At 30.6% G+C, this 21377-nt stretch overlaps 2 protein-coding genes and 1 long non-coding RNA gene across 3 annotated transcripts in view; 2 read left to right on the forward strand and 1 right to left on the reverse strand.

The window, feature by feature from the left end:
• LOC145942725 (uncharacterized) overlaps window positions 1-15226 on the reverse strand; it is a 73717-nt gene extending 58491 nt beyond the window's left edge. The window contains exons 1-5 of the long non-coding RNA XR_014426412.1: window positions 15190-15226; window positions 12878-13103; window positions 12735-12774; window positions 10774-11007; window positions 10634-10678 (exon numbers count right to left, since the gene is read on the reverse strand). This is a non-coding gene — a long non-coding RNA (uncharacterized LOC145942725). The remainder of the gene's footprint in view (window positions 1-10633; window positions 10679-10773; window positions 11008-12734; window positions 12775-12877; window positions 13104-15189) is intronic.
• LOC145939464 (dTTP/UTP pyrophosphatase) lies at window positions 13759-14844 on the forward strand. Its single transcript, XM_083043791.1, has 4 exons — window positions 13759-13997; window positions 14126-14367; window positions 14430-14576; window positions 14647-14844. The coding sequence occupies exons 1-4, from the start codon at window positions 13893-13895 to the stop codon at window positions 14783-14785; spliced, it is 633 nt and encodes a 210-aa protein (XP_082899917.1). The 5' UTR covers window positions 13759-13892; the 3' UTR covers window positions 14786-14844.
• Window positions 15227-17568: 2342 nt separating the features above from the next.
• Window positions 17569-20984, forward strand: Fis1 (Mitochondrial fission 1 protein). The gene is made up of 4 exons (XM_083049445.1): window positions 17569-17807; window positions 18348-18554; window positions 18632-18737; window positions 19487-20984. The coding sequence occupies exons 1-4, from the start codon at window positions 17763-17765 to the stop codon at window positions 19573-19575; spliced, it is 447 nt and encodes a 148-aa protein (XP_082905571.1). The 5' UTR covers window positions 17569-17762; the 3' UTR covers window positions 19576-20984.
• Window positions 20985-21377: the final 393 nt, after the last annotated feature.

Genomic DNA, 21377 nt, shown 5'->3' on the forward strand with positions numbered 1-21377 from the left:
CGCAAGATATCGTTTAGGATTTCTCACTCCATATAAATTGTAAATATTCTTTTCTCATCAAGAATGAAAATGTCATTCTTGATAGAAACAATATAGAGATAAATATTCCTTGTTTTAGAAATATGTCATTATTGTTTGTTATTTCAATTTGTCAATTTTTGTATTAATGAGCAATATATATAAGAACTACATGTGTAATACAGTTATTCATTGTGCAGAATCGTGTAAATCTGCGATAAAATTCAATTGCTTTCAGGGTTTCTTCTTAATTTAAAAAAAAATTTTTTTCTTGATTAATATTGGAATTTATATTATAATTTATTTATATACAGATTTTGTTTCTAGGAGATTATCAGATTTTTAAATTTTTTTTAAATCAGGATTTTGATATTGATTTTTCCTCGATGAAAACATTAAGGGGGAGCAAACAAAATTGCGACATTCAACATATTAAATTCTTAGCTATTATAAGCGCGGATGGATCAATATTATTTTATTCGATTCGAGATAAGCGATGGAAATCTCGCGTTGAATCTTGCGACGCGACTGATACGATCGCAATTTCGAAGTGGAGCAAAGTGCATCGCGCTCCAGCACAGAATGCGTGTCTAGGGATGCAATGTCTAGGTCGATTACGGTTGCATCGGCATGGCGTTGCAGCGATTTCCTCACACCATTCATAACACCACGACACGCAGCCCGATAGCGCATTAGAGTAATGCATGTATGCGGAAACCTATACTTTATACGCTCGTCAAGTCGTTGATAAGCCGCTTGTTGAATTTAACCTAGGATAATCCTAAACATGATCCACGCATATAATTCAGCTGTCGCGACGACGTTTCGTGTCTATTCGTACATTTAACATATGTATATTTGACAATGTAATCGAAGTAACATTGCACATTATCTATCTTTTATTTTCATTATCCACGCACAAATTCTCTTCCCATATCTTTCTCATTATGCCTCATTACATGCTAGAGTGTTTCTTCGAACTTTATTACATATTATTATTATAATTTGCATATTTTTGTCTCCCTTAAAAATTAATGATGATTATATGTTTATGCTTGTTGATTATATGTTGAATGCTTTTCAGAGACAGACACGTTTTTATATTTTATATTTATTATCCCTTTTACATAACTCTCTTACACATGATTGAGTTTTGGAAGACGCATTTGTAATATCATAATTATGTTGAAAAATTATTGCAATGACAACTCGCCGTTGCAAAAATCGCAGAAATTAAAAGATTATTGCGCAGTACCATATCGCGCTTCAACTCGCGCGCGTGTCAATATTCCTGGAAATCGAAATTCTCGTAACTTTGTTGAACGAATCTAGTGTTTGCGTATAAAATATTTCCCGTTTCTTTCTGTAATGTGACGGCGTCCTCATTGAACCGCGTATTGACCTTTGCGATCGCTACCGGCTACTTTCGACTTTTACGACTATCGCCAGATCATAAACCTATCATAAATCCGCGAATAGATTACTAGAAGAGAAGCGCAATGAAAAAGAAGACAAACCGTAAATAGTCATAAATAATTTATTGCAAAATTCGCCGAAATCGACTATAATTGTGTTACTTCGTGTTATCATCAATCTTGTATCATTTGCATATTCTGACTTGAAAACATTCCGACAATTCTGTTTAGTCTCAAAAATATTTGTACGCGTATAAATCTTATCTTAGGACACTTAAAACAATATAACATTTTTCCCTGCTTTTTTACACAAATGTAAATATATTTGCAAGTGTTAAATTTGACAACTTTTTTAACCAGTCTGTTTAAATCGCGCTATATATATTGTATTATATATACCTCCCCTGTTGTAAATTATATTTTTAAGAAATATTTTATTTCTCAATTTTATATATTTATAATACATAGGAAGATGACCGACTCTCCGAAATCGTTCATTCAACTCTGACATTTGCGCGGTCGACGCTCCAAAAAAGGTCAGGTGATTTACAATTTTCGCGAATCGCCAACGCAGTTTTATTTGTCACGACTCTTTTTTTTACTACACCGGTGCACGCCAAGTCCTTGAAATGAATTATGCCGGACCGTTACGCGACGCATTCTTGGAGATCTCGGACTTGCATCTCGTGTCGAGTCGCATCTTGCAATCGCGAACGGGGGTGGTCGTTCAATTCTCGGGCATTACAATCTGTCCGACTTTTATCGCTCGTATAATTAAGCTGCTCGTACGAGGCGCTGTCTTTCGTCTTTCTCCGTGAGAATTCGTTGAGCAAGACTTGGCGCTCTCGCTTTTGACATTTTCCTAACTTACCGGTGTTGACAGAGCGGGAGGGAAACGCGCGTGTTGGCTGATCATTTCGTGTCCCCTTGCGTGTCACTTGGTCTTTCGAACCTATCTGGTTGAGACGTCCCGGAACAGACGTAGCAATTCGGCGGACGGAGAAACGTGACGGAAAAACGAAGTTTAATTTTGAAAGTGGCCATAGGAAAAAGTACGGCTCTCGTGAAAATGTAATTGAACAAAAGTTTCTTATTCTATCCGGAAAAATACTGCTATATTTCAACGTTTACCAAAATGAGATTCTGCTGGAATGTTTTTACTTCTCTCTCTAGTTGTTGAGAAATGCCATTAACTCTTTTCAAATTTTAACGATTATTATAAGTGTTACCAATTTCGCAATGCTTGTAGATTTTTTCTGGGAGAAACGATAAACGTGCAAACGTTATCAGTGACATGTCGGCATCTTCAGTTCCGTGGATATACACGTAAGAGGCGGATAACAACAGATACGCCCGCAGATATTGTGTGGCGCATCAAAGCAACCTTAGCAAGCAACCGCGTGCTTTGCGTAATTTCCAGTCATTCATAGCCGTGAGGCCCAATAAACACCTTCGCTATGCTAGTCAAGCTTCGGAATACGCTCTTATCGATATACGAGTCTTATCAATTTCCGTAATCTCGCATGAATAATCACGCGCACGGAATAGTTTTTTTTTTTTTTTTTTTTTTTTTGCGTTGCATTCAACAACCGGGTAGACCGCCCAGGTAGATTGTTCATCGCTTGTTTCGCAAAGGTGTCTCGAAAAGAGGGTGTCAATCGGGGATACTCGTGCGCGATCCGCCCCCTCCTCCCTTGTAATTCTTCTATTTAATTCCTCGTGTCGAATATACGCAACCTTTCTCGCGAGCCTCCACGGCCATACACCGACATTTACATCATGTCATTCATGACGCGGGGATACTATATAGAATGCACACGATTCTTCGGAAGATGATTTGTCCTCGAGCGAATCGGACTGAAAGGTTTTACCCTTAAGACGCGCATAGCGATTGTCCCGCTTCATTCTTATCAGTTCGATATCGATATCGATAGCTTTTTCAATTATCTGGTCCACAAAAAGATTGAAATATATAGCATAAGCAGAAAAGAATGGCTTATATGTAGGATGAAGTAACTATGTGGTCTTTAAAATTGAAAGATCAATAGACGCGCGCTTTTTCATCCTCGATTAATTATAGTACGTAATGTAGCCTTTTTTAAGCGACCAGAGAGAGAGAGAGAGAGAGAGAGAGATTAATCAGACGAATTGATATCTCTTTCCCGAGAAAAGAAATTGAATCTTTATTCGGTGGCGAGTAAACGAATAAAATAATTATTTTGTTGTCTTAATCGGTTTCATCGATATACTTCAATCTCGCAAACGTGCTGAGAATGTGGACGATTGAGACATAAGTTCTATTGAAAATTTAGATTATTTAATTAAGATTGGCTATTTGGATCGTTGAACATTCCTGCTGCTCCGTCGGGAATGTCGATAGAAAAGGGGGGAAATAAATCGAGATCACCCAAAGGAACGGTATACACGAGCGTAATCCTTCGTTGTTGGTTATTTAATAAGTTTGCGAGCACGAATCGTGCTAACCGAGCACAATGCGCCTATCCTCCAAAACGAATATTCAGTACTCGCGCAAGTCACGTTTCTTATATATACCTACATGATGTTGAACGAAAACCTAAAATGCATCGTGAATTAATAAGCAATCTCTTGTGCAATAATAACAGATGAGTCATTTTTATATATATTGAAATCGGAGAAGCGGCATTTTTATCCAATAATCCATTTATTTATCCATAAATATTTATGAATATATTTATCGTAGATATGTTTATTTGCTTATAAAAATATATTTACTTGTAAAATTTTTTTCATACATGTGATTTCATATGCAATTACTGATAATTACTGGTAAATAAAATACATAATATATATTCTTTTCAGCTAATAGATATATGATAATTTATATTATTTTCTTAACTTTTAATAAGTATTATTTTATATTTCTAAAAGTATAATTATATATATCATCTAGCTTTTTTTCTACTTTTCTATTTCTGACCTTTTATCTTATAATTTCTTTTATATTTCCATAATTTATAAATTTAATTTGTAAAAATTATTTGACTTTTTTTATTTCTTATAAATCTATATTTTAATCAATTTTTATGAAAATATAAAACAATTCATTAACTTATTGTGACCAGAGTTTAAATAAAATAGAAAAAACCCTATAATATATATGCACAGTGATGTATTAAAATAAATAAAATTTTAAAAAATGATGCAGAGAGAGAATTGTTAGAAAACTTTGACAAGAATGTCGGCGCGGGAAAAGGAAAGGCGTTCCTCTCGTAGGAGACGATGCGCCTCGGCGTGATGCATAATCTAATGTAAAAACGTGCAGCTGTGGTGCGACCGTTGAAACATTTCAGGCCAACTCTAGAGGAGACTATCGGCACAACGTTAAAGTCACAATTTGCATTCCGATGGGTGGTAGCCTCGTTGTCTCCTATAGAATGGTTAGGGATTATATGCATACACGACTACAAACAAATCATGCCGCATTTCGAGAGGAGTCAGCTGAGAGGATGAGACAATCGCATAAATCGCGCATGTGCTTATCAAAGATATGTAAGTACATATACATACACGTGTATCTGTGTATGCAGGATTAAGTTGACGAAACGATTATGCGAATCACGATCTCATCGTCGGCCTAGATTTCGGAAAATAGAAAAGAACTGAGCGAATGGGGAAAATATTTCACATTGATAAAAATTTATTTATCGTTTAAGATAATTTTAATCTTAAACCTGTCGATCTTTGTATAAAAATTTGATATATACCGCATTTCTTATTACTTCTTTGGCAAGAATTTATATTAAAATATATTTTTATATTTTAAAAGTGATGACATAGACATCCTGATTAATTCAAAATCGAGCTTGTCTTAAGGATAAAAAGATAATCAAATGCATAATCTTGCTATAAGTTACAAATAGCAATTAATGCTATGTAATATACGTCAATGTCAGTTGACTTTATTATGATCAGCAAATGTCCTTCACAGATAAAAAATTCGAGGTAAAAATATTTTCCACGAGTGCGACAGGTGAGATGCTCGTGCGAGAATGCGAGTCTGAGCAGGAAGTCCGTCTTTTTAAATTATTGCCTATGCAATGTCGCGTCAAACAATAAAAACAGTAATGACAATTGAATTAATTAAATAAAGATACAAGATGTGCCGTGAATGCTCGCTTCCTGCTCCGTTGATGGAAAGACGTCGATGGCGTTATTAATAATCACGCGAATAGACTGTCACACTTTACCGCAAGATTGCAATGCGGATATTCCTGTCGTTTTTTAATCACGACAGTCATTAAGGAGAGAAAAAGTTTTATAAAGTTTATAGAATTTTAATGTATAATGTATAATGTGTAGATATAATAAAATGCTGCGAGATTATTTATAACAATAAAAAATATATGAGTATACATAATCATCATAAAAGTTTAAACCATACAATGCTTTAGACAAGGTTTTTTTTTAACAGATAAAATCCCTTTTAATCCTCACGCTGCAATTTTTTCTGTTTTTATATTCCAGAAAGACGATCGGTAATTATACTCGACGAGTAAGCATTTAATAATATCCCCTGTAAATTTATGTACGAGACAAACGACGGATCTCTCCGGCATATCCACCAATCGTCGAGCATCCGCGTATAGTATACAGGATCGTAAAAACGCTCTGCGGCGCGGAGAAAAATCGATGAGCGGCGTTTCGATTCGAGATCGGGTTCCGATCGTAAGGTACGCCCCTGTGCGATCGTGTGCAGGCGTTTTACATGTAATACAAAACCGCAAAGGCATACTCCGCAGGCGTGACGCGTAGCGGGCCCCGTAGAGGCCGCGTTACATGCCGCGATGTCATAATGCCCCGCGTCCTTTGGAGCCGCTTCTCGCGCGCGAGTTGCGCAATTGCATTTAATAACGTCAGCCCCGGCGCGATTGCCGTGCACGACGCGGCTCTTATGACACTTTAACGGATTTTCACGACGGAACGTGTCGAATAAATTCAACTGCAAATTTGCATAAAAACATATGCGTGCGCATGCGCTTCGTTGCAAAATTTCGGATTAAGCCGCATCACGAAAAGGAGACAATGAGAAATTTTCTCTTCCCTTTCTCCTTCCCTTGTCTTTCCTTTTTTTTTGCGATTTATTTGTGATTTATATTTTCCTCCAACAATTTTACAAGAATTAATAAAAGTAGATGAAACGACATCGATCGATGTTTGCGACTGGTGAATCCTGTCGCACCGTTCAAATTTTAAATGTCTAATATATCGTTGTGCAACATTCGAGAGAGTGCGGTATAATATCTTGGCAATTACCACTCGTATTGGTTTCGATAAATAAAAATATTTTTATGACAAGGCTCACTTTTCACCTCACACGTAAAATTGGAAATTCGAGCTAGTAATTTTGCCTATTAGCCAATCTGTTAATTTTATCTGCTTAGGCAGTCATACGTCGAGCGTGCGTGTGGGTCTTCCCACAGTTATTTATATACCAATTCATATATTATTATATAACATTATTATGTAGTTATATTCAATGCTCAATTTCTAAACATATATTTAAAACATCGAAAAAAAGGATTATTTTGCAAGAAGGAAAAAAATATTTTTTTCGCATCTTGATATTTGGTACGAATAAAAATTTTAATTTACAATATTTATTATTGCTTTTATTTCAAATTATTGAAATAAAATTACGCATATAAGAAACAAATTGAGTATAATAAAATGTAATCCAATCAATCATCTGATGATATATTAATGATATTAAGGAGAGAGATTTACATTTAAGCACACATTTGCGCGCGCATTTTGCTGAGTTATCATAAACCATCTCGTCCCAGATTATTCAATTTATTTGACCGCTTGGATATTTGTTAAATTGTTCCTCGAATTACCCTAGTGACGTAATTGATGATATTTTGTATATCTGTACACCTGCCTGTCGCGAAGGGGTTGAACCGAAACGGATTTCATGAGGAATATGAGTATCTGTTAAGATAATAAACAACCGAGTAAAACCACATTTTATGTGTGCGAGACGACTTGATCGAAAAGCGAGAAAAGATACGACCGCATGTAAAGTGCTTTTAATAACTGGTTTGTAATATCCTGCTTACGGCAGCTCCGGCGTAAATATCTGTGCACTTTGCCAAGCGAATTATGTATTTTATTTTCCTCCTTTCTAACACCTGCAATTCGATTCGCGGCTCACTCATTTATTATATATCTGTCATAATAATCGATTTAAATTCTTTTTTTTTAACAAGCTTTAATTAATTTAACAGCGCTTATTTAAAACACTTCATAAAAAAATATACGTAAAAAGGCAAATTACAAAGCAAACAATCTTAATTAAAATAACTAAATATAATTTTTCAAATAAATAAATATTTTAAAAATAATTTTGTTTTATTTATCTTATTTTTTAGATATATGAATTTTATCAACATAAATGCGTTTTGTATTTTATAGTATTAATTCTGACAAATAAATAAAAATACATAAAAAGATAGAGTTTATGATGCATATTTAACGTGTATTTTTTTATGAAAATTTTTATGAAAATTATTCAATACCGGAGAAAGACAAACATCATATTGTTCCGTGTCTGTTTGAATTATCCTTCGGTTTAGCGATTATAATTTCAAATATTCTTATCCTTGTATCTATCACACATACACACACATTATACACACACATACACACGCATGCACTCACAAACACACAAACATAATACACACACACAATGATAGGTACACTTAATTTACATGCAACAATACGCCGACATGAAAAATTAATAATTATAGCAACAAGCTCATGCCTATAAATTATCATACGATAATCATCGTGCGTCTCAATTATTATTCTCGAGATTTTAGATATACTCTAGCAGCTCATTATATAAACGCAATTATTATAGATCAAACTACACAGATGCGCGATTGAAGGCAATAAAGCGATATTTCATTTTCACTCGACTTCAAGTAATAATTATCTAATAAATAATATCGACAAAATGTTCACACGTGTACTCATTAATAAACTTGACCCTGCAGTTGCTACCTGTATCTGCGTTAAATTAAACCGATTAATTGTTTATGGAAATATTGTTTACCAGAGGCGAACGCGTGCGTTTGTTGATTTTCTACCAAACGAATAATTGCAAATATACAATTGCCGTATATTTATTTTAATATAAACCAAATTTTGGAAGATAATAAAATATAATAAAATATATTAAACAAATCTGATGGAATTAAGACATTGTAATGTAATGCTCTATCTTAACAAAAAAATTAACAGAGTCTTATACTTATAAATCTTATAACATAATAATTTAATTATATGAAAAATTTATATGAAAAATTTATATGAAAAATTTATATAAAACAGAGAAATAGTTGCTCACGTTGAAAAACTTTCTATTGTATTCTATAATATACAGATATGTTACCACAAATTATTGCGTAATAGATCTACTAAAATATGCAAATGTCCATAAAGTTGTTCGTTTAATTATTTCAAAAGAATAAGATAATAAAATATAGATATAATAAGAAATAAAATAAGAATTCAGAATTACAGAGATTTTTTAAGAATTCCTTTTTTTCTACATAAATAATTTAGATTACGTATTGATTAATTAAGGCGGGGCACATGATCGCACAAGTGACACGTAAAAATCTGCCGCTAAATCTTTGTTCAGCTGGAAGGCTGAGCGGCGGTAAAGATGGATCAACCTTTCGCCTTGCGATTATGTAAGACCTCGGTCTGACTGACCTTTAGGTTCGTTCATGGCATGCGGCATTTACGTAATTTGCCGATTACGATGTATTAGAGTCCTATGCGCCTGAAGAACAGTTCTCCTTCTAACGCTAATATATATTTTTGAATGTGCGATATATATAATGGAGCAGATTATAATACATAATCGATGCATTAAAAATCTTGCAAATTTAATCGATCTCACATTTCCAGTGATTTTCGATGCTAAATGTACTAATTTTTATCGAAGAAAGAATTAAATGAAAGATGACTCTTGCAATTAGTAATAAGTAATAACATAGGTATATGTATATAAAATATATAATAATATTATATATATATATATTATATTATATTATATATATTACATTTAAAAATTATATATATTTATATTATATATAATTTATTATACATATATAAATTAATATTATATATATATATGTATATATATATATAAAATACTATATATAATATATATATAATTTATTACATATTATTCAGTATATATTTATTATATGTATGTGTATAATATATATGTATATATAAATTTTTCAACAAGTCTTATATGTATAGAGCTATTTAAATATTTTAGTTTTAATCAATTTATCATAAAAAATTTTACATTTTTTAAATATTTATATATTTATTTCAATGCCATTATTATATATTTACTCACGATTCCAATGAACCAATTATTTCAATGAATTTTCAAAGCAAAATATATTATAATTAAAACCAAAAAATTCTAGAATATTCTGCATAAAATTACATAGTATGATTGATAATCTCTCTCTAAAAAAGTCGAATCTCAAATATATCGCAGTCATTGTTGCCTGTTTTCCACGATTGGCTGTCTCGATTCGCGTTGTGCGTTATATTCGTAGCATCGAGAGACTGTCATCGTGAGAGTTAGCAGTTAAACAATGTGGTCAAAATAAAATTAAATAAAATAATAATGTTTTAAATAATATGTTATAATACTTTAAACTTGATTAATATTTCTGACAGTTATCAGCTGATTTCTGTCAAAAATATTAATCGCGGATAAAGTATTATAACATTTATTTAAAACATATTATTTTATTTTATTTTATTTTGAACAAACTGTTAAACTACTAACCTTCACGATGACAGCCTCTCGATGCTACGAATATAACGCACAATGCAAATCGAAACAGTCAATCAGCATTGCAAAAATGCAACAATATTTGCGAGAATCGACTTACATGCCCTTTTTAGAAAAGGATGTTATAATATTTTTAATTCGATTAATATTTTTGACAATTATCAGCTGATTTTTGTCAAAAAATATTAATTGCAGATAAGATATTATAACATATTATTTAAAACATTTATATTATTTTAATATTTTGAATATTATATACATCCTCATTACCGCAATAGAATAAACCGCTATAGAAATATTATAGAATAAACAATTTCTCACTCACCGATACACCGTACAACAGCGGAGTTGCAGTACACAGCATATTGATCTGAAAACAAAATATTCAAATTATGTATATATATATGTGTGTGTCGAATATATCATAAACAATGCAGTTTAGAAAAAATGTTTTTATTTGCATACCTTACAGTTGCACCGCTATCGCCGGATGCCTCCCCGGGCCTCCTCCTCCTCTCTTGGTCGACCTTTGCTCCTTCGTAGCCCTCACGACACTCGCGAAAACACGAATAATTATTACGATTATTCGACACTTTACACGGCATTCCCGACACGCGAAACTTTACACGGCACTCCCGACGCGCGACACTTTACACGGCACTCCTGACACGACGCGTGAATCGCACTGTGTATTGCAATCTGTAACAAATAAAATACATACATATATTAGAATAATCTTATTATTTCGCATTATAACATACACAATATATACACAATACGTTATAAAAATTAAAATAATAGTATGTTTTAAATAATATTTTATAATACTTTAAACTCGATTAATATTTTTGACAGTTATCAACTGATTTCTGTCAAAAAATATTAATCGAAAATAAGGTATTATAATATATTATTTACAACATATTACTATTTCAATTTTTATAACATATTATTATTTTTAAATCTCATTAGCAAATATTCGCTTTATTAATATTTTCTTGACAAAAATCAGCTGATTAAAGCGAATTTGCTAATAATTTTTAAAATAATAATATTATATAAGTTAAAATAATTATATGTTTTAAATAATATGTTATAATACCTTAAAGTCAATTAATATTTTTAACAGATATCAGCTGATTTCTGTCAAAAAATATTAATCGAAAATGAGGTATTATAACATATTATATACAACATATTATATACAACATATTACTATTTTAATTAGTATAACATTTTATTATTTTTAAACATATTATTATTTTTAAATTTAATTAGCAAATTAATGCTTTAATCAACTAATTTCTGTAAAAAAATGCTCCGCATAGAGTCCGCGGCGATCCAGTGTCGATATTTAATATTTAAAGATTAGCCAAAAATTCATCGCTCGTATATATCGATGGAATTTGGCTCGTCTTAAAATATTAAATGTCGACACAATGGCCCATATTCTGGATATTCTTTTATCGATAAATATTTTATCCAAAATATGGGCATATGTCGCCGCGAACCTAAACGGCGCATTCTTATATTATGTATATTTAATAAAAGAATTTGTACGCTGGTGTCTGCATGGTACCAAAATATTCTGCAAACAATGTACTATTGAAATATACAAAAGATGAATTTTTGGCTTGTCTTAAAATATAAAAAAACGACCATATGTCGCCGCGGACTATGCGGCGCATTCTTATATTACGTATATTAAATGAAAGATTTTGTACGCAGGTGTCTGCTTGGTACTAAAATATTCTGCAAACGAAGTGCTGTCCAAATATACAAAATTTGAATTTTTGGCTCGTCAAAAAATATTAAATATCGACACTATGTCGCCGCAAACCCATTGTCGCGGAAAAGATGTAACAATATTGCGAGAATCGACTTACAATTAACATAATATTTTTAATTCAATTAATATTTTTGACAATTACCAGCTGATATTTTTGTCAAAAAATATTAATCGCGAATAAGATATTACATACGGCGCACAAATATATTACGTATATTGTATCAAAAAGTTTGTAGGCTGGTATGCTGATGGTACCATCATAATGTGCAGACAATGTATTGTTAAAATATATGAAAGATTAATTTTTGGCGTGTTTTAAAATAAAAATTAAAATTTTTAAGCGGCGGATCCCATACGATGTACAAATATATTACGTATATTATATCAAAAAGTTTGTAGGTTGGTATGCTGATGGTACCATCATAATGTGCAAACAATGTACTGTTAAAATATATAAAAGATTAATTTTTGGCTCGCTTTAAAATATTGAAAATTAAAATTTTTAAGCTGCGGATTCCATACGGATATTATATAATATATTATTTAAAATTTTACTATTTTAATATTTTGAACATATTATATACACCTCCATATTACCGCTATAGAAACGTTATAAAATAAACAATTTCTCACTCACCGATATGTACAATAGCGGAGTGATAGTACAGCACATTCATCTGAAAACAAAATATTCGAATTATGTATATTGTATATACATATGTGTGTGGCGAATATCTTATAAACAATGCAGTTTAGAAAAAATGTTTTTATATTGCATACCTCACAGTTTCCCCACTGTCGCCTGATGCCTCCCCGGGCCTCCTCCTCCTCTCTTGGTCCTTTGTAGCACTCACGACACTCGCGAAAACACGAATAATTACGATCGCCCGACACTTTACACGGCATTCCCGATACGCAAAATTTTGCACGGCATTCCCGACGCGTGACACTTACACGGCAGTCCCGACGCAGCGCATGAATCGCACTCTGTGTATCGCAATGCTACCTGTAACAAATAAAATACATACATATATTAGAATAATCTTATTAATTTCGCATTATAACATACACAATATAAATATAAATATGTAAGCTAGAATATATTTAATTAGCATATTTTCGCTTTATTAATATTTTTGACAGAAATTAGCTGATTAAAGCGTTAATTTGCTAATTAATTTTTGAAATAATATGTTATAAAAATTAAAATAATAATATATGTTTTAAATAATATGTTATAATACTTTAAACCCGATTAATATGTTTGACAGTTATCAGCTGATTTCTGTCAAACAATATTAATCGAGAATAAGATATTATATAACATATTATTTACAACATACTACTATTTTAATTTTTTAACATATTATTATTTTAAAACTTAATTAGCAAATTAACGCTTTAATCAACTAATTTCTGTGAAAAAATATTAATTAAGTTTAGACCAACTTATTTATAATATTTTTTAAAAGATATCATTTTTTTAAAATAAAATCGAAGAATGGAGCGCGCTTGTGTTATTCTAGTGAAATAAAAAAAAACGCTATTGAAACAAGTATATATGGTATATATATTTCTTTCTTTGCCTATAACGTTCTCTGAGGCAATAGTGATAGTTGACGTTATCGACGTGTAAAACAGCTGATTAATCTATATTTATGTCGACGAGTGCGACGTGGGACATAGTTTGTTTACGAACGTATTTTACACGCCACGTGGAATGCAATATTATATATACAGTCAATAAGCAAGTTACATTGTTAACAAGTGTGAATAATAATTACTAAATGTTCGTATGTTAAGAAAAAAAATGTTAGAGTCAACTATTCACGCGCTAGCAAATAGCAGAGTAATCTTAGCCAGTGGATCTCCAAGGCGACATGACATAATAAAACACTTGGTAAACAATTGTTGAATTATATAAAAAAATTGCATAAATATTGAATAAATTATAAAAAACAAAAGTTATCTTATTGTGCAAAAATTACTCAAACAAGCTATTAAATTAACATGAACAATATTTATTAGCGTATAACTGCAGAAATAGTACCATCCTTGTACGATGAAAATCTTGATAGATCCAAATATGGCAATCATGGAGAATATGTTCAGGACATAGCCAAATACAAAGTGTTCGAGGTATACGAACGTTTAAAAGCAGATCCAGTACCTCCCTCATTGATAATAGGAGCAGATACAATGGTGACAATGGATGATGTTATTTATGGGAAACCACAGAACGAAACAGAAGCTTTTCAAATGTTGTCTAGGTAATAACTTATGTCAGATGATACCATTAAATAGCATGTAGTAATTAAATGTTCTTGTTTAGCCTAGCGAATAAGCAACACATTGTTTACACCGGTATGTGTTTGAAAACGCCAAAAGTTGAACTCAAGTTTTATGAATCTGCGAAAGTAAAATTAGGAGATGTGTCCGAGAGACAAATAAGAGAGTATATAAAAACCGGTGATCCCATGTGAGTTATGAAGTTATTATTGTATTTATATCGCGCAACTTGTCTTTATCTAAGTAGAATATTATTTCAGGGATAAAGCAGGAGGGTATGGCCTTCAGGGTATAGGAGGCTGCTTAGTTGAGAAAATAGATGGTGATTATTACACTATAGTTGGTTTACCAGTATATGCATTGGCTAAACATCTGAACCGAATATTTTCTAATATTTAACAAGAATATCATATTGAGCTTGCCTGTAACGCAATTATTGTACCAAACTATTGCTACGTTCCTAATAAATTTTATTATGTTAATAGCATTGGAAATTTGCAAATTTATATATTTAATAGTCTTTTCCTTCCTTTCCTCTCCCTTCCTATATGTATATTTAACAGTTATCTTTATAATGTGTTGCTATTGATATTGCACATCAAAAATATAAAGAAAATTACTCATTCAGATTATAATAAAATTATTCAGCATTACATTTTTCGTTTTTCTCTGTGTGCAAAATTTAATATCAAAAATTTTTATATATAAAAAAGAAATTTGTATTCTCGATATTATATGCTTTTTTGCAAACGATATATATTCACAATAATATAATTCTTTGATAATTTTATCAAAATACTTACGTATTTTAAATTTAAATACTTGGACTCGTACTTGGAGGTTACAGCCGCGCGGAATTCATTTGACAAAACGATCACTTTTGCACATCAGCGTGATATATATTTATATTTATATGTAATTAAAATTGCAGCATTAATTAATACAACGAGATAAAGCTTTCGTTCTTTGCACACTCGCGATATTCAATTAAATTTTCACCACGTTTAATACCACAATATAATGCAAAACACGACTCCGATTTCGCGCTAGAGCACTGTGATTTAACCTAAGATGCGTTCGTAATACGCGAATCAAATGAATGACTGTCACCATGTGCATCAATATGTGTATATACTACATTTATATTCGATATACCGATACATATATGTATATATATATATATATATATATATATACATATATACACACACACGTTTCGCCTCGTTTATAAAAAAATATTTTTTAAAGAATAACGCATTTGGAGCATTTGGAGTATTTGGAGCATTTGTAGCGTTAAAAAAGTGGAGCGCATCTATATAAACTTATACATAGATAAATTGCGCGTTCTCATTGAAGACAAAAAGCAGCATTAAAGTGCATAAGAAAACAATAAAAAGTTAATTGCTTTCTTGGTCAGACTTTTACAATTAATTGAACAACAAAAAAACATCTTTTTAATGTCTTCTTATAAAATGTGTTCTTTTTATACTTTTAATGAAAACGCGTAGTCAATCTATATATAAGTGTATGTTTAGTGATTTCCGCGCTCACTTCATAGCGTTGCTATTACTTGCGCGCGGTTTTTCGTGACGTCGAGATGTTTGTGCGATGACTGCGGTTATTGTGAGTGTCGAAATCAGTTGATCGCTGTGATTCATACTACAATTGTTATTTATAAATACGGTACGATATATTACTATTATATTACGGTTATAAAAGTAATGAAAAAAAGCGCGTAGAATCGGGAGTGCCGACAAAAGCAATCGATTGTATATGCGTAAACGTTACATATATATCTCACGTTCGTAAAGCGACAATGTGATATTTCTGTTAAATAAACTGTGCGCGATTATTTTCATGCATTACATCAAATATATTAATAAAATCACCGAGGAATTTAATATCCGAAAATAAAGGTTTTCAAGTAAACGTGTAATTTACCGGGAGTGTCGAGAAAAATATTGGACGACCGTCGTATTGCGACAGTTCCGACAGACAAACTTCGTGCGACCGTAGCTCGACAATTAAAGTGAGTATTAATAAAAAATTACCGAGAAAATAAATTATGACAAATATCATCCGTAGACAAACATATGTGGTATTGGAAACGTTAAAAAACGTTTTAAAAAAATATCAAGCGACTGTTTTATACATATATTATACGCAAATATATATATTGCGCCAATAAATACAAAGGTGCGACAGTTTCATTAAATAAACTTTGCGTGATCGTATAACGATATTTCATCACTCTGAGTTATAAAAATTGAGATTATTGAGATAATTATTGTCTGCAAGAAAAGCGTGTAAAATTGAAAATGCCGAAAAAAGCAATCGATCGTATATTGGGCTATCGTATAATTGCGACAGTTCCGACGAATAAATTTCGTGCGACCGTAGCTCCACATTTAAAATTAGTATTAATAAAAAATTACCGAGAAAATAAATTATGACAAATATCATCCGTAGACAAACATATGTGGTATTGGAAACGTTAAAAAACGTTTTAAAAAAATATCAAGCGACTGTTTTATACATATATTATACGCAAATATATATATCGCGCCAATAAATACAAAGGTGCGACAGTTTCATTAAATAAACTTTGCGTGATCGTATAACGATATTTCATCACTCTGAGTTATACAAATTGAGATTATTGAGATAATTATTGTCTGCAAGAAAAGCGTGTAAAATTGAAAATGCCGAAAAAAGCAATCGATCGTATATTGGGCTATCGTATAATTGCGACAGTTCCGACGAATAAATTTCGTGCGACCGTAGCTCCACATTTAAAATGAGTATTAATAAAAAATTACCGAGAAAATAAATTATTAAAAATATATCATATCTGTAAATAGACATGTAGTATTGGAAACATAAAAAAAATATCTTTCATATAACTTTTTATATATACACTTCCATAAATATTATTTATAAAATATTTATTTTTTAAAAAATTGAAGAGACTCATCTTATATATTAAACGTACACATTTTACTAATTTTTCTCTCTACTTGCAGTACCTCCTTAAAATCAAGAGACTGCACTTATAAATAAATATTACATATTTTTTATATTATATATATATATATTTATATATATTATTAAATATTAATTTTACTTGTAATTCTTTTGCTCTTTTTATACGAGATAAAATTCACAAAGCGCCATCTGTACAAGATGATATACAGATAGTTTATCGTCTCTCGTTCTCAACGTCAAATATACGTCGTTTTCTATTATATTTGTAACCATTTCAAATTAATTTCCGATTATATAGCATATGTATTTATAAAGTGTGTAGTTCTTTTTCTTACTATTTTCTCTCAATGCAATAGTGAAGTGCTATTTACGTGTGTATTCATCAGGAAACATGGAAGATGTTTTAAATGATCTTGTTTCTTCTGAAGATTTAAAGGTAAATAGATGTTAAACAATAATTTCCTTGAACATGACGTTTCTGCGATATTTATTTTGATATATCATTTCCTGTTGGATAACCTGAATTGATCGAAGAAGAATAATTAAGTATATCAGAAAGTTAGGTTAAGTGTACCTGGTTTTTCCAGATGTTTTGTGCCAAATTTATCAATATCTGTATCATTTTCCTTCACATTATCAAGATTTGAGAAAAACTAATCCATTTTATGTAAAAGAAAATTTATGTGTACTTTTACAATTCTTGAATTGCCATTATGCATTTTCATGAAAATGTTTTACAGCGAAACAGATGTTTAGCGAGAAACATCATAGTAACATTTCATTCATAATAGTATATTATAAATAATATTTAAATTGCAATTAATTTAACATTGTATATAATTTACGTTTTGCAACAAACTCGAGATGATTTATCAATTAAGAAACGTTATGATATATATATCTTGAAATGTGTTATACAAAATACATGAATATTGCATCATCTTGTAACATGCACGATTGTTATATTATATTTTAGAAATTCGAAAGTGTGTATCATGAGCAATTGCATACGTCATATGTTACACAAAAAGCACAATTTGAATATGCCTGGTGCCTTGTAAGAAGCAAATATTCTGCTGATATTAGAAAAGGAATAGTGTTATTAGAAGACCTCTACAGCAATCATGATACAGAAAAGCGTGATTGCCTATATTACTTAGCCATTGGAAATGCCAGAATAAAGGTAAGCATACATATCAGCAAATATGTTTCATATTTTATCCATAATATTCTTAATCTTTGCTTATTATGTCTTTCCAGGAGTACTCGAAAGCACTGTCGTACGTCAGGGCATTCCTTCAGATTGAACCTGCAAATGTGCAAGTACAACATCTGGAAACATTGATAAAAAAGAAGATGGAAAAAGGTTTTCCTTTTATAATTTATTATCGGCTTAAGAGAATAAAAATCATGCTTTGTTTTGGAGCAATATCGCTAAGAAGTTTCTGTGATTTTCTTATACAGTCATATTATTTTTGGTTGCTTCTAATAATTTTTCTATTCTCCTGGATTGTTAAATTTTACATTGATTCTACTTAGTAATTTCATGGTTTCATAATTTTTAAACTAACCTCATTAATTTTCAAAGACTAACAAATATATCGCATACATTTCTGCAGTAAGAATAACAAATATATTGCATACATCTTAACTTTAATTTCAATGACGTAACCTCTTTTTTATGACTCTAGATTTTATATTTATTTATTTATTTTTTGATTTTGTTTAACTCCTTAGTTTCTCCTATGTGTGATAATTTAATTTTATATTTAAATACATAAATTAAAGAATTTAACACAAATTCGTTACTTTTGTTAATAGTCATTGCTGTATATTTTTTGCAGTGCATCTATCTTTTTAATATTCATTCCTCTGTACATCTTGTATAAGAATTAATAAAAATTTGTATATCGTAATGTAAAAGACCACTATTTAATACCATTATGTTGCTCGATGCATATTGCATTATTCTTCTTTTGTTATTAATCGAATTTGGTCTAATTACAATTAATAATAGATTCGCGGGAACATGCTAGAATTATAAATATTGCTTAATAATCGCATTTTCGTAACTGAAATTGGCATTGAATTTCGTTTGTTTCTTTTTTTTTGCAGAGGGCCTTGTAGGTATGGCTGTTGCGGGAGGTGTTATTATTGGTATTGCAAGTATTCTGGGCCTGGGTATTGCAATGGCCAAAAAATAATTATTTGTGAAAAAAACTGATTATAATACAATTGTGATGTAGCTTATTTGCATAAAGTGGTATACATTGTCTCATAATTGCTGTGGGAGACAATGACTAGTCTTGAACATAAAAAGAAAACAAATGTACCTTGACCAAAAAATCCACAAAATTATACAAGGTGTAATATCATTTTTCTATTAACTAAAAAAGTAGAATAAGGGAAGGAAAACAGAAAAAAAATATTAAGTTATTTCAAGTCATATACAGCTGCTTATATAATATGATTTGTTTAATTATTTCAAGTAAATATAAATATACTTGTGCAATAGCACAAAATGTAATTTCTTTGTTTTATGTGTCAAAACTATCTGCTCAGGTCAGTTTTATTTGCAATTTACATTCCGAAATTGCATGTAATTTTTTTAATTTTATACCCTATGTGCATGTATATATAATGTCGAGAAATCATTGAATGTCTTTTTAATGACAGATTTTTTTTGGTCAATTTTTTTTAGCGAAAATGTCGAAGGAGGTTATTATTTATTTTCTAATTTTTTGCATTATATATATTTGTAACTAAAATTGAGACTTGAAATTAAAATTTTATCAAAATATTTTATCTGAAATTAATTGAAATTTTTGTTATCCATTTAACTTCTGAAAATTTAATATGCAAGGAGCTTTTCTTTTTCAGTTATTTTTAATTTGAAAATTGATTTCTCAATATTTTTGGTAAAGAAAAATCAATTAACAAAATAATTTGTCATTAAAAGGATATTAAGTAATTTCGGGATTTATGTACATATAGATAGGGATATATGTATATATACGTATATAAATGTTGCAGGCATTGTGTAAAATCAGTCTTTTTATAAAGAATCTTTGTAAATTGGCGTTTTATAAAAAGAAGAAGTTTTTTCTAATAAGGCTAATTTAAGAAAGATCCTGCAACATGATATATACATTCACATCAACAAAAAAATTTAATATATATTTTTTAAAATTTGAAAAGAATTTAAGCATCCAGAAAAATACATTTAATAACAAAGAAATTACGTACCAATGGTATAGCAATAACGACAATCATGATGGCCGTTCTTACATTAGTGTGCATGATCATTTAAACTGAAATCGTTTGCATATCTACTGCGACGTGATTATATAAAAATTTTGTTATTATTGGACGTGTTTTTTCTAGGTGCTTAAATTTTTTTGTCGATGAGTATATTCATATATATTATGTGGTTTTTAAGTTATAAATATTTAAAATTGTTTATATTAATATATGCAAGTATATTTAATCATCATACATGCGTTAACAAAGCGTTAACACAAATATAGCTTTTGTATATAATTAGGAAAACAATTGTATTTGCGGATTTATGTTGTTGCTGAATCAATTTAATAAAAGTCAATATTTGAAGCTATATATATTGGGTATTTTTTTCATGCAAATTATTAAAGTACACATACATAATTTTGCTCGAAGCTGCCGAAACCTGACGTAATCCTATCGTAATAAAATTATGCAAAATATATATATATACGAAGCGGCTTCGCTTTTCATTTGCAATGTTGCACGGAAATTTATTCGTGCGAAAAATTTAACATTGTTTCATTTGCAGCAAGTTGCAGCGTGACTTGAACAAATTTTATGGCAAATTTTCGAATATAACATTTATATAACATTGATAAAAAAAAGATCTAGTTTCAATGCGAAAAAGCAATTGGTCTATTATTGATATATTTTAAACGGTAATTTGACGCTAAATCCAACTGTCCGATCCGCATTGTATGTTTATTATCCAATGTGATCTTCG

Source organism: Prenolepis imparis, unplaced genomic scaffold, assembly GCF_030444845.1.
Source record: "Prenolepis imparis isolate NDT839.2.m4 unplaced genomic scaffold, iyPreImpa1.0 SCAF_1, whole genome shotgun sequence".
NCBI lineage: Eukaryota > Metazoa > Arthropoda > Insecta > Hymenoptera > Formicidae > Prenolepis > Prenolepis imparis.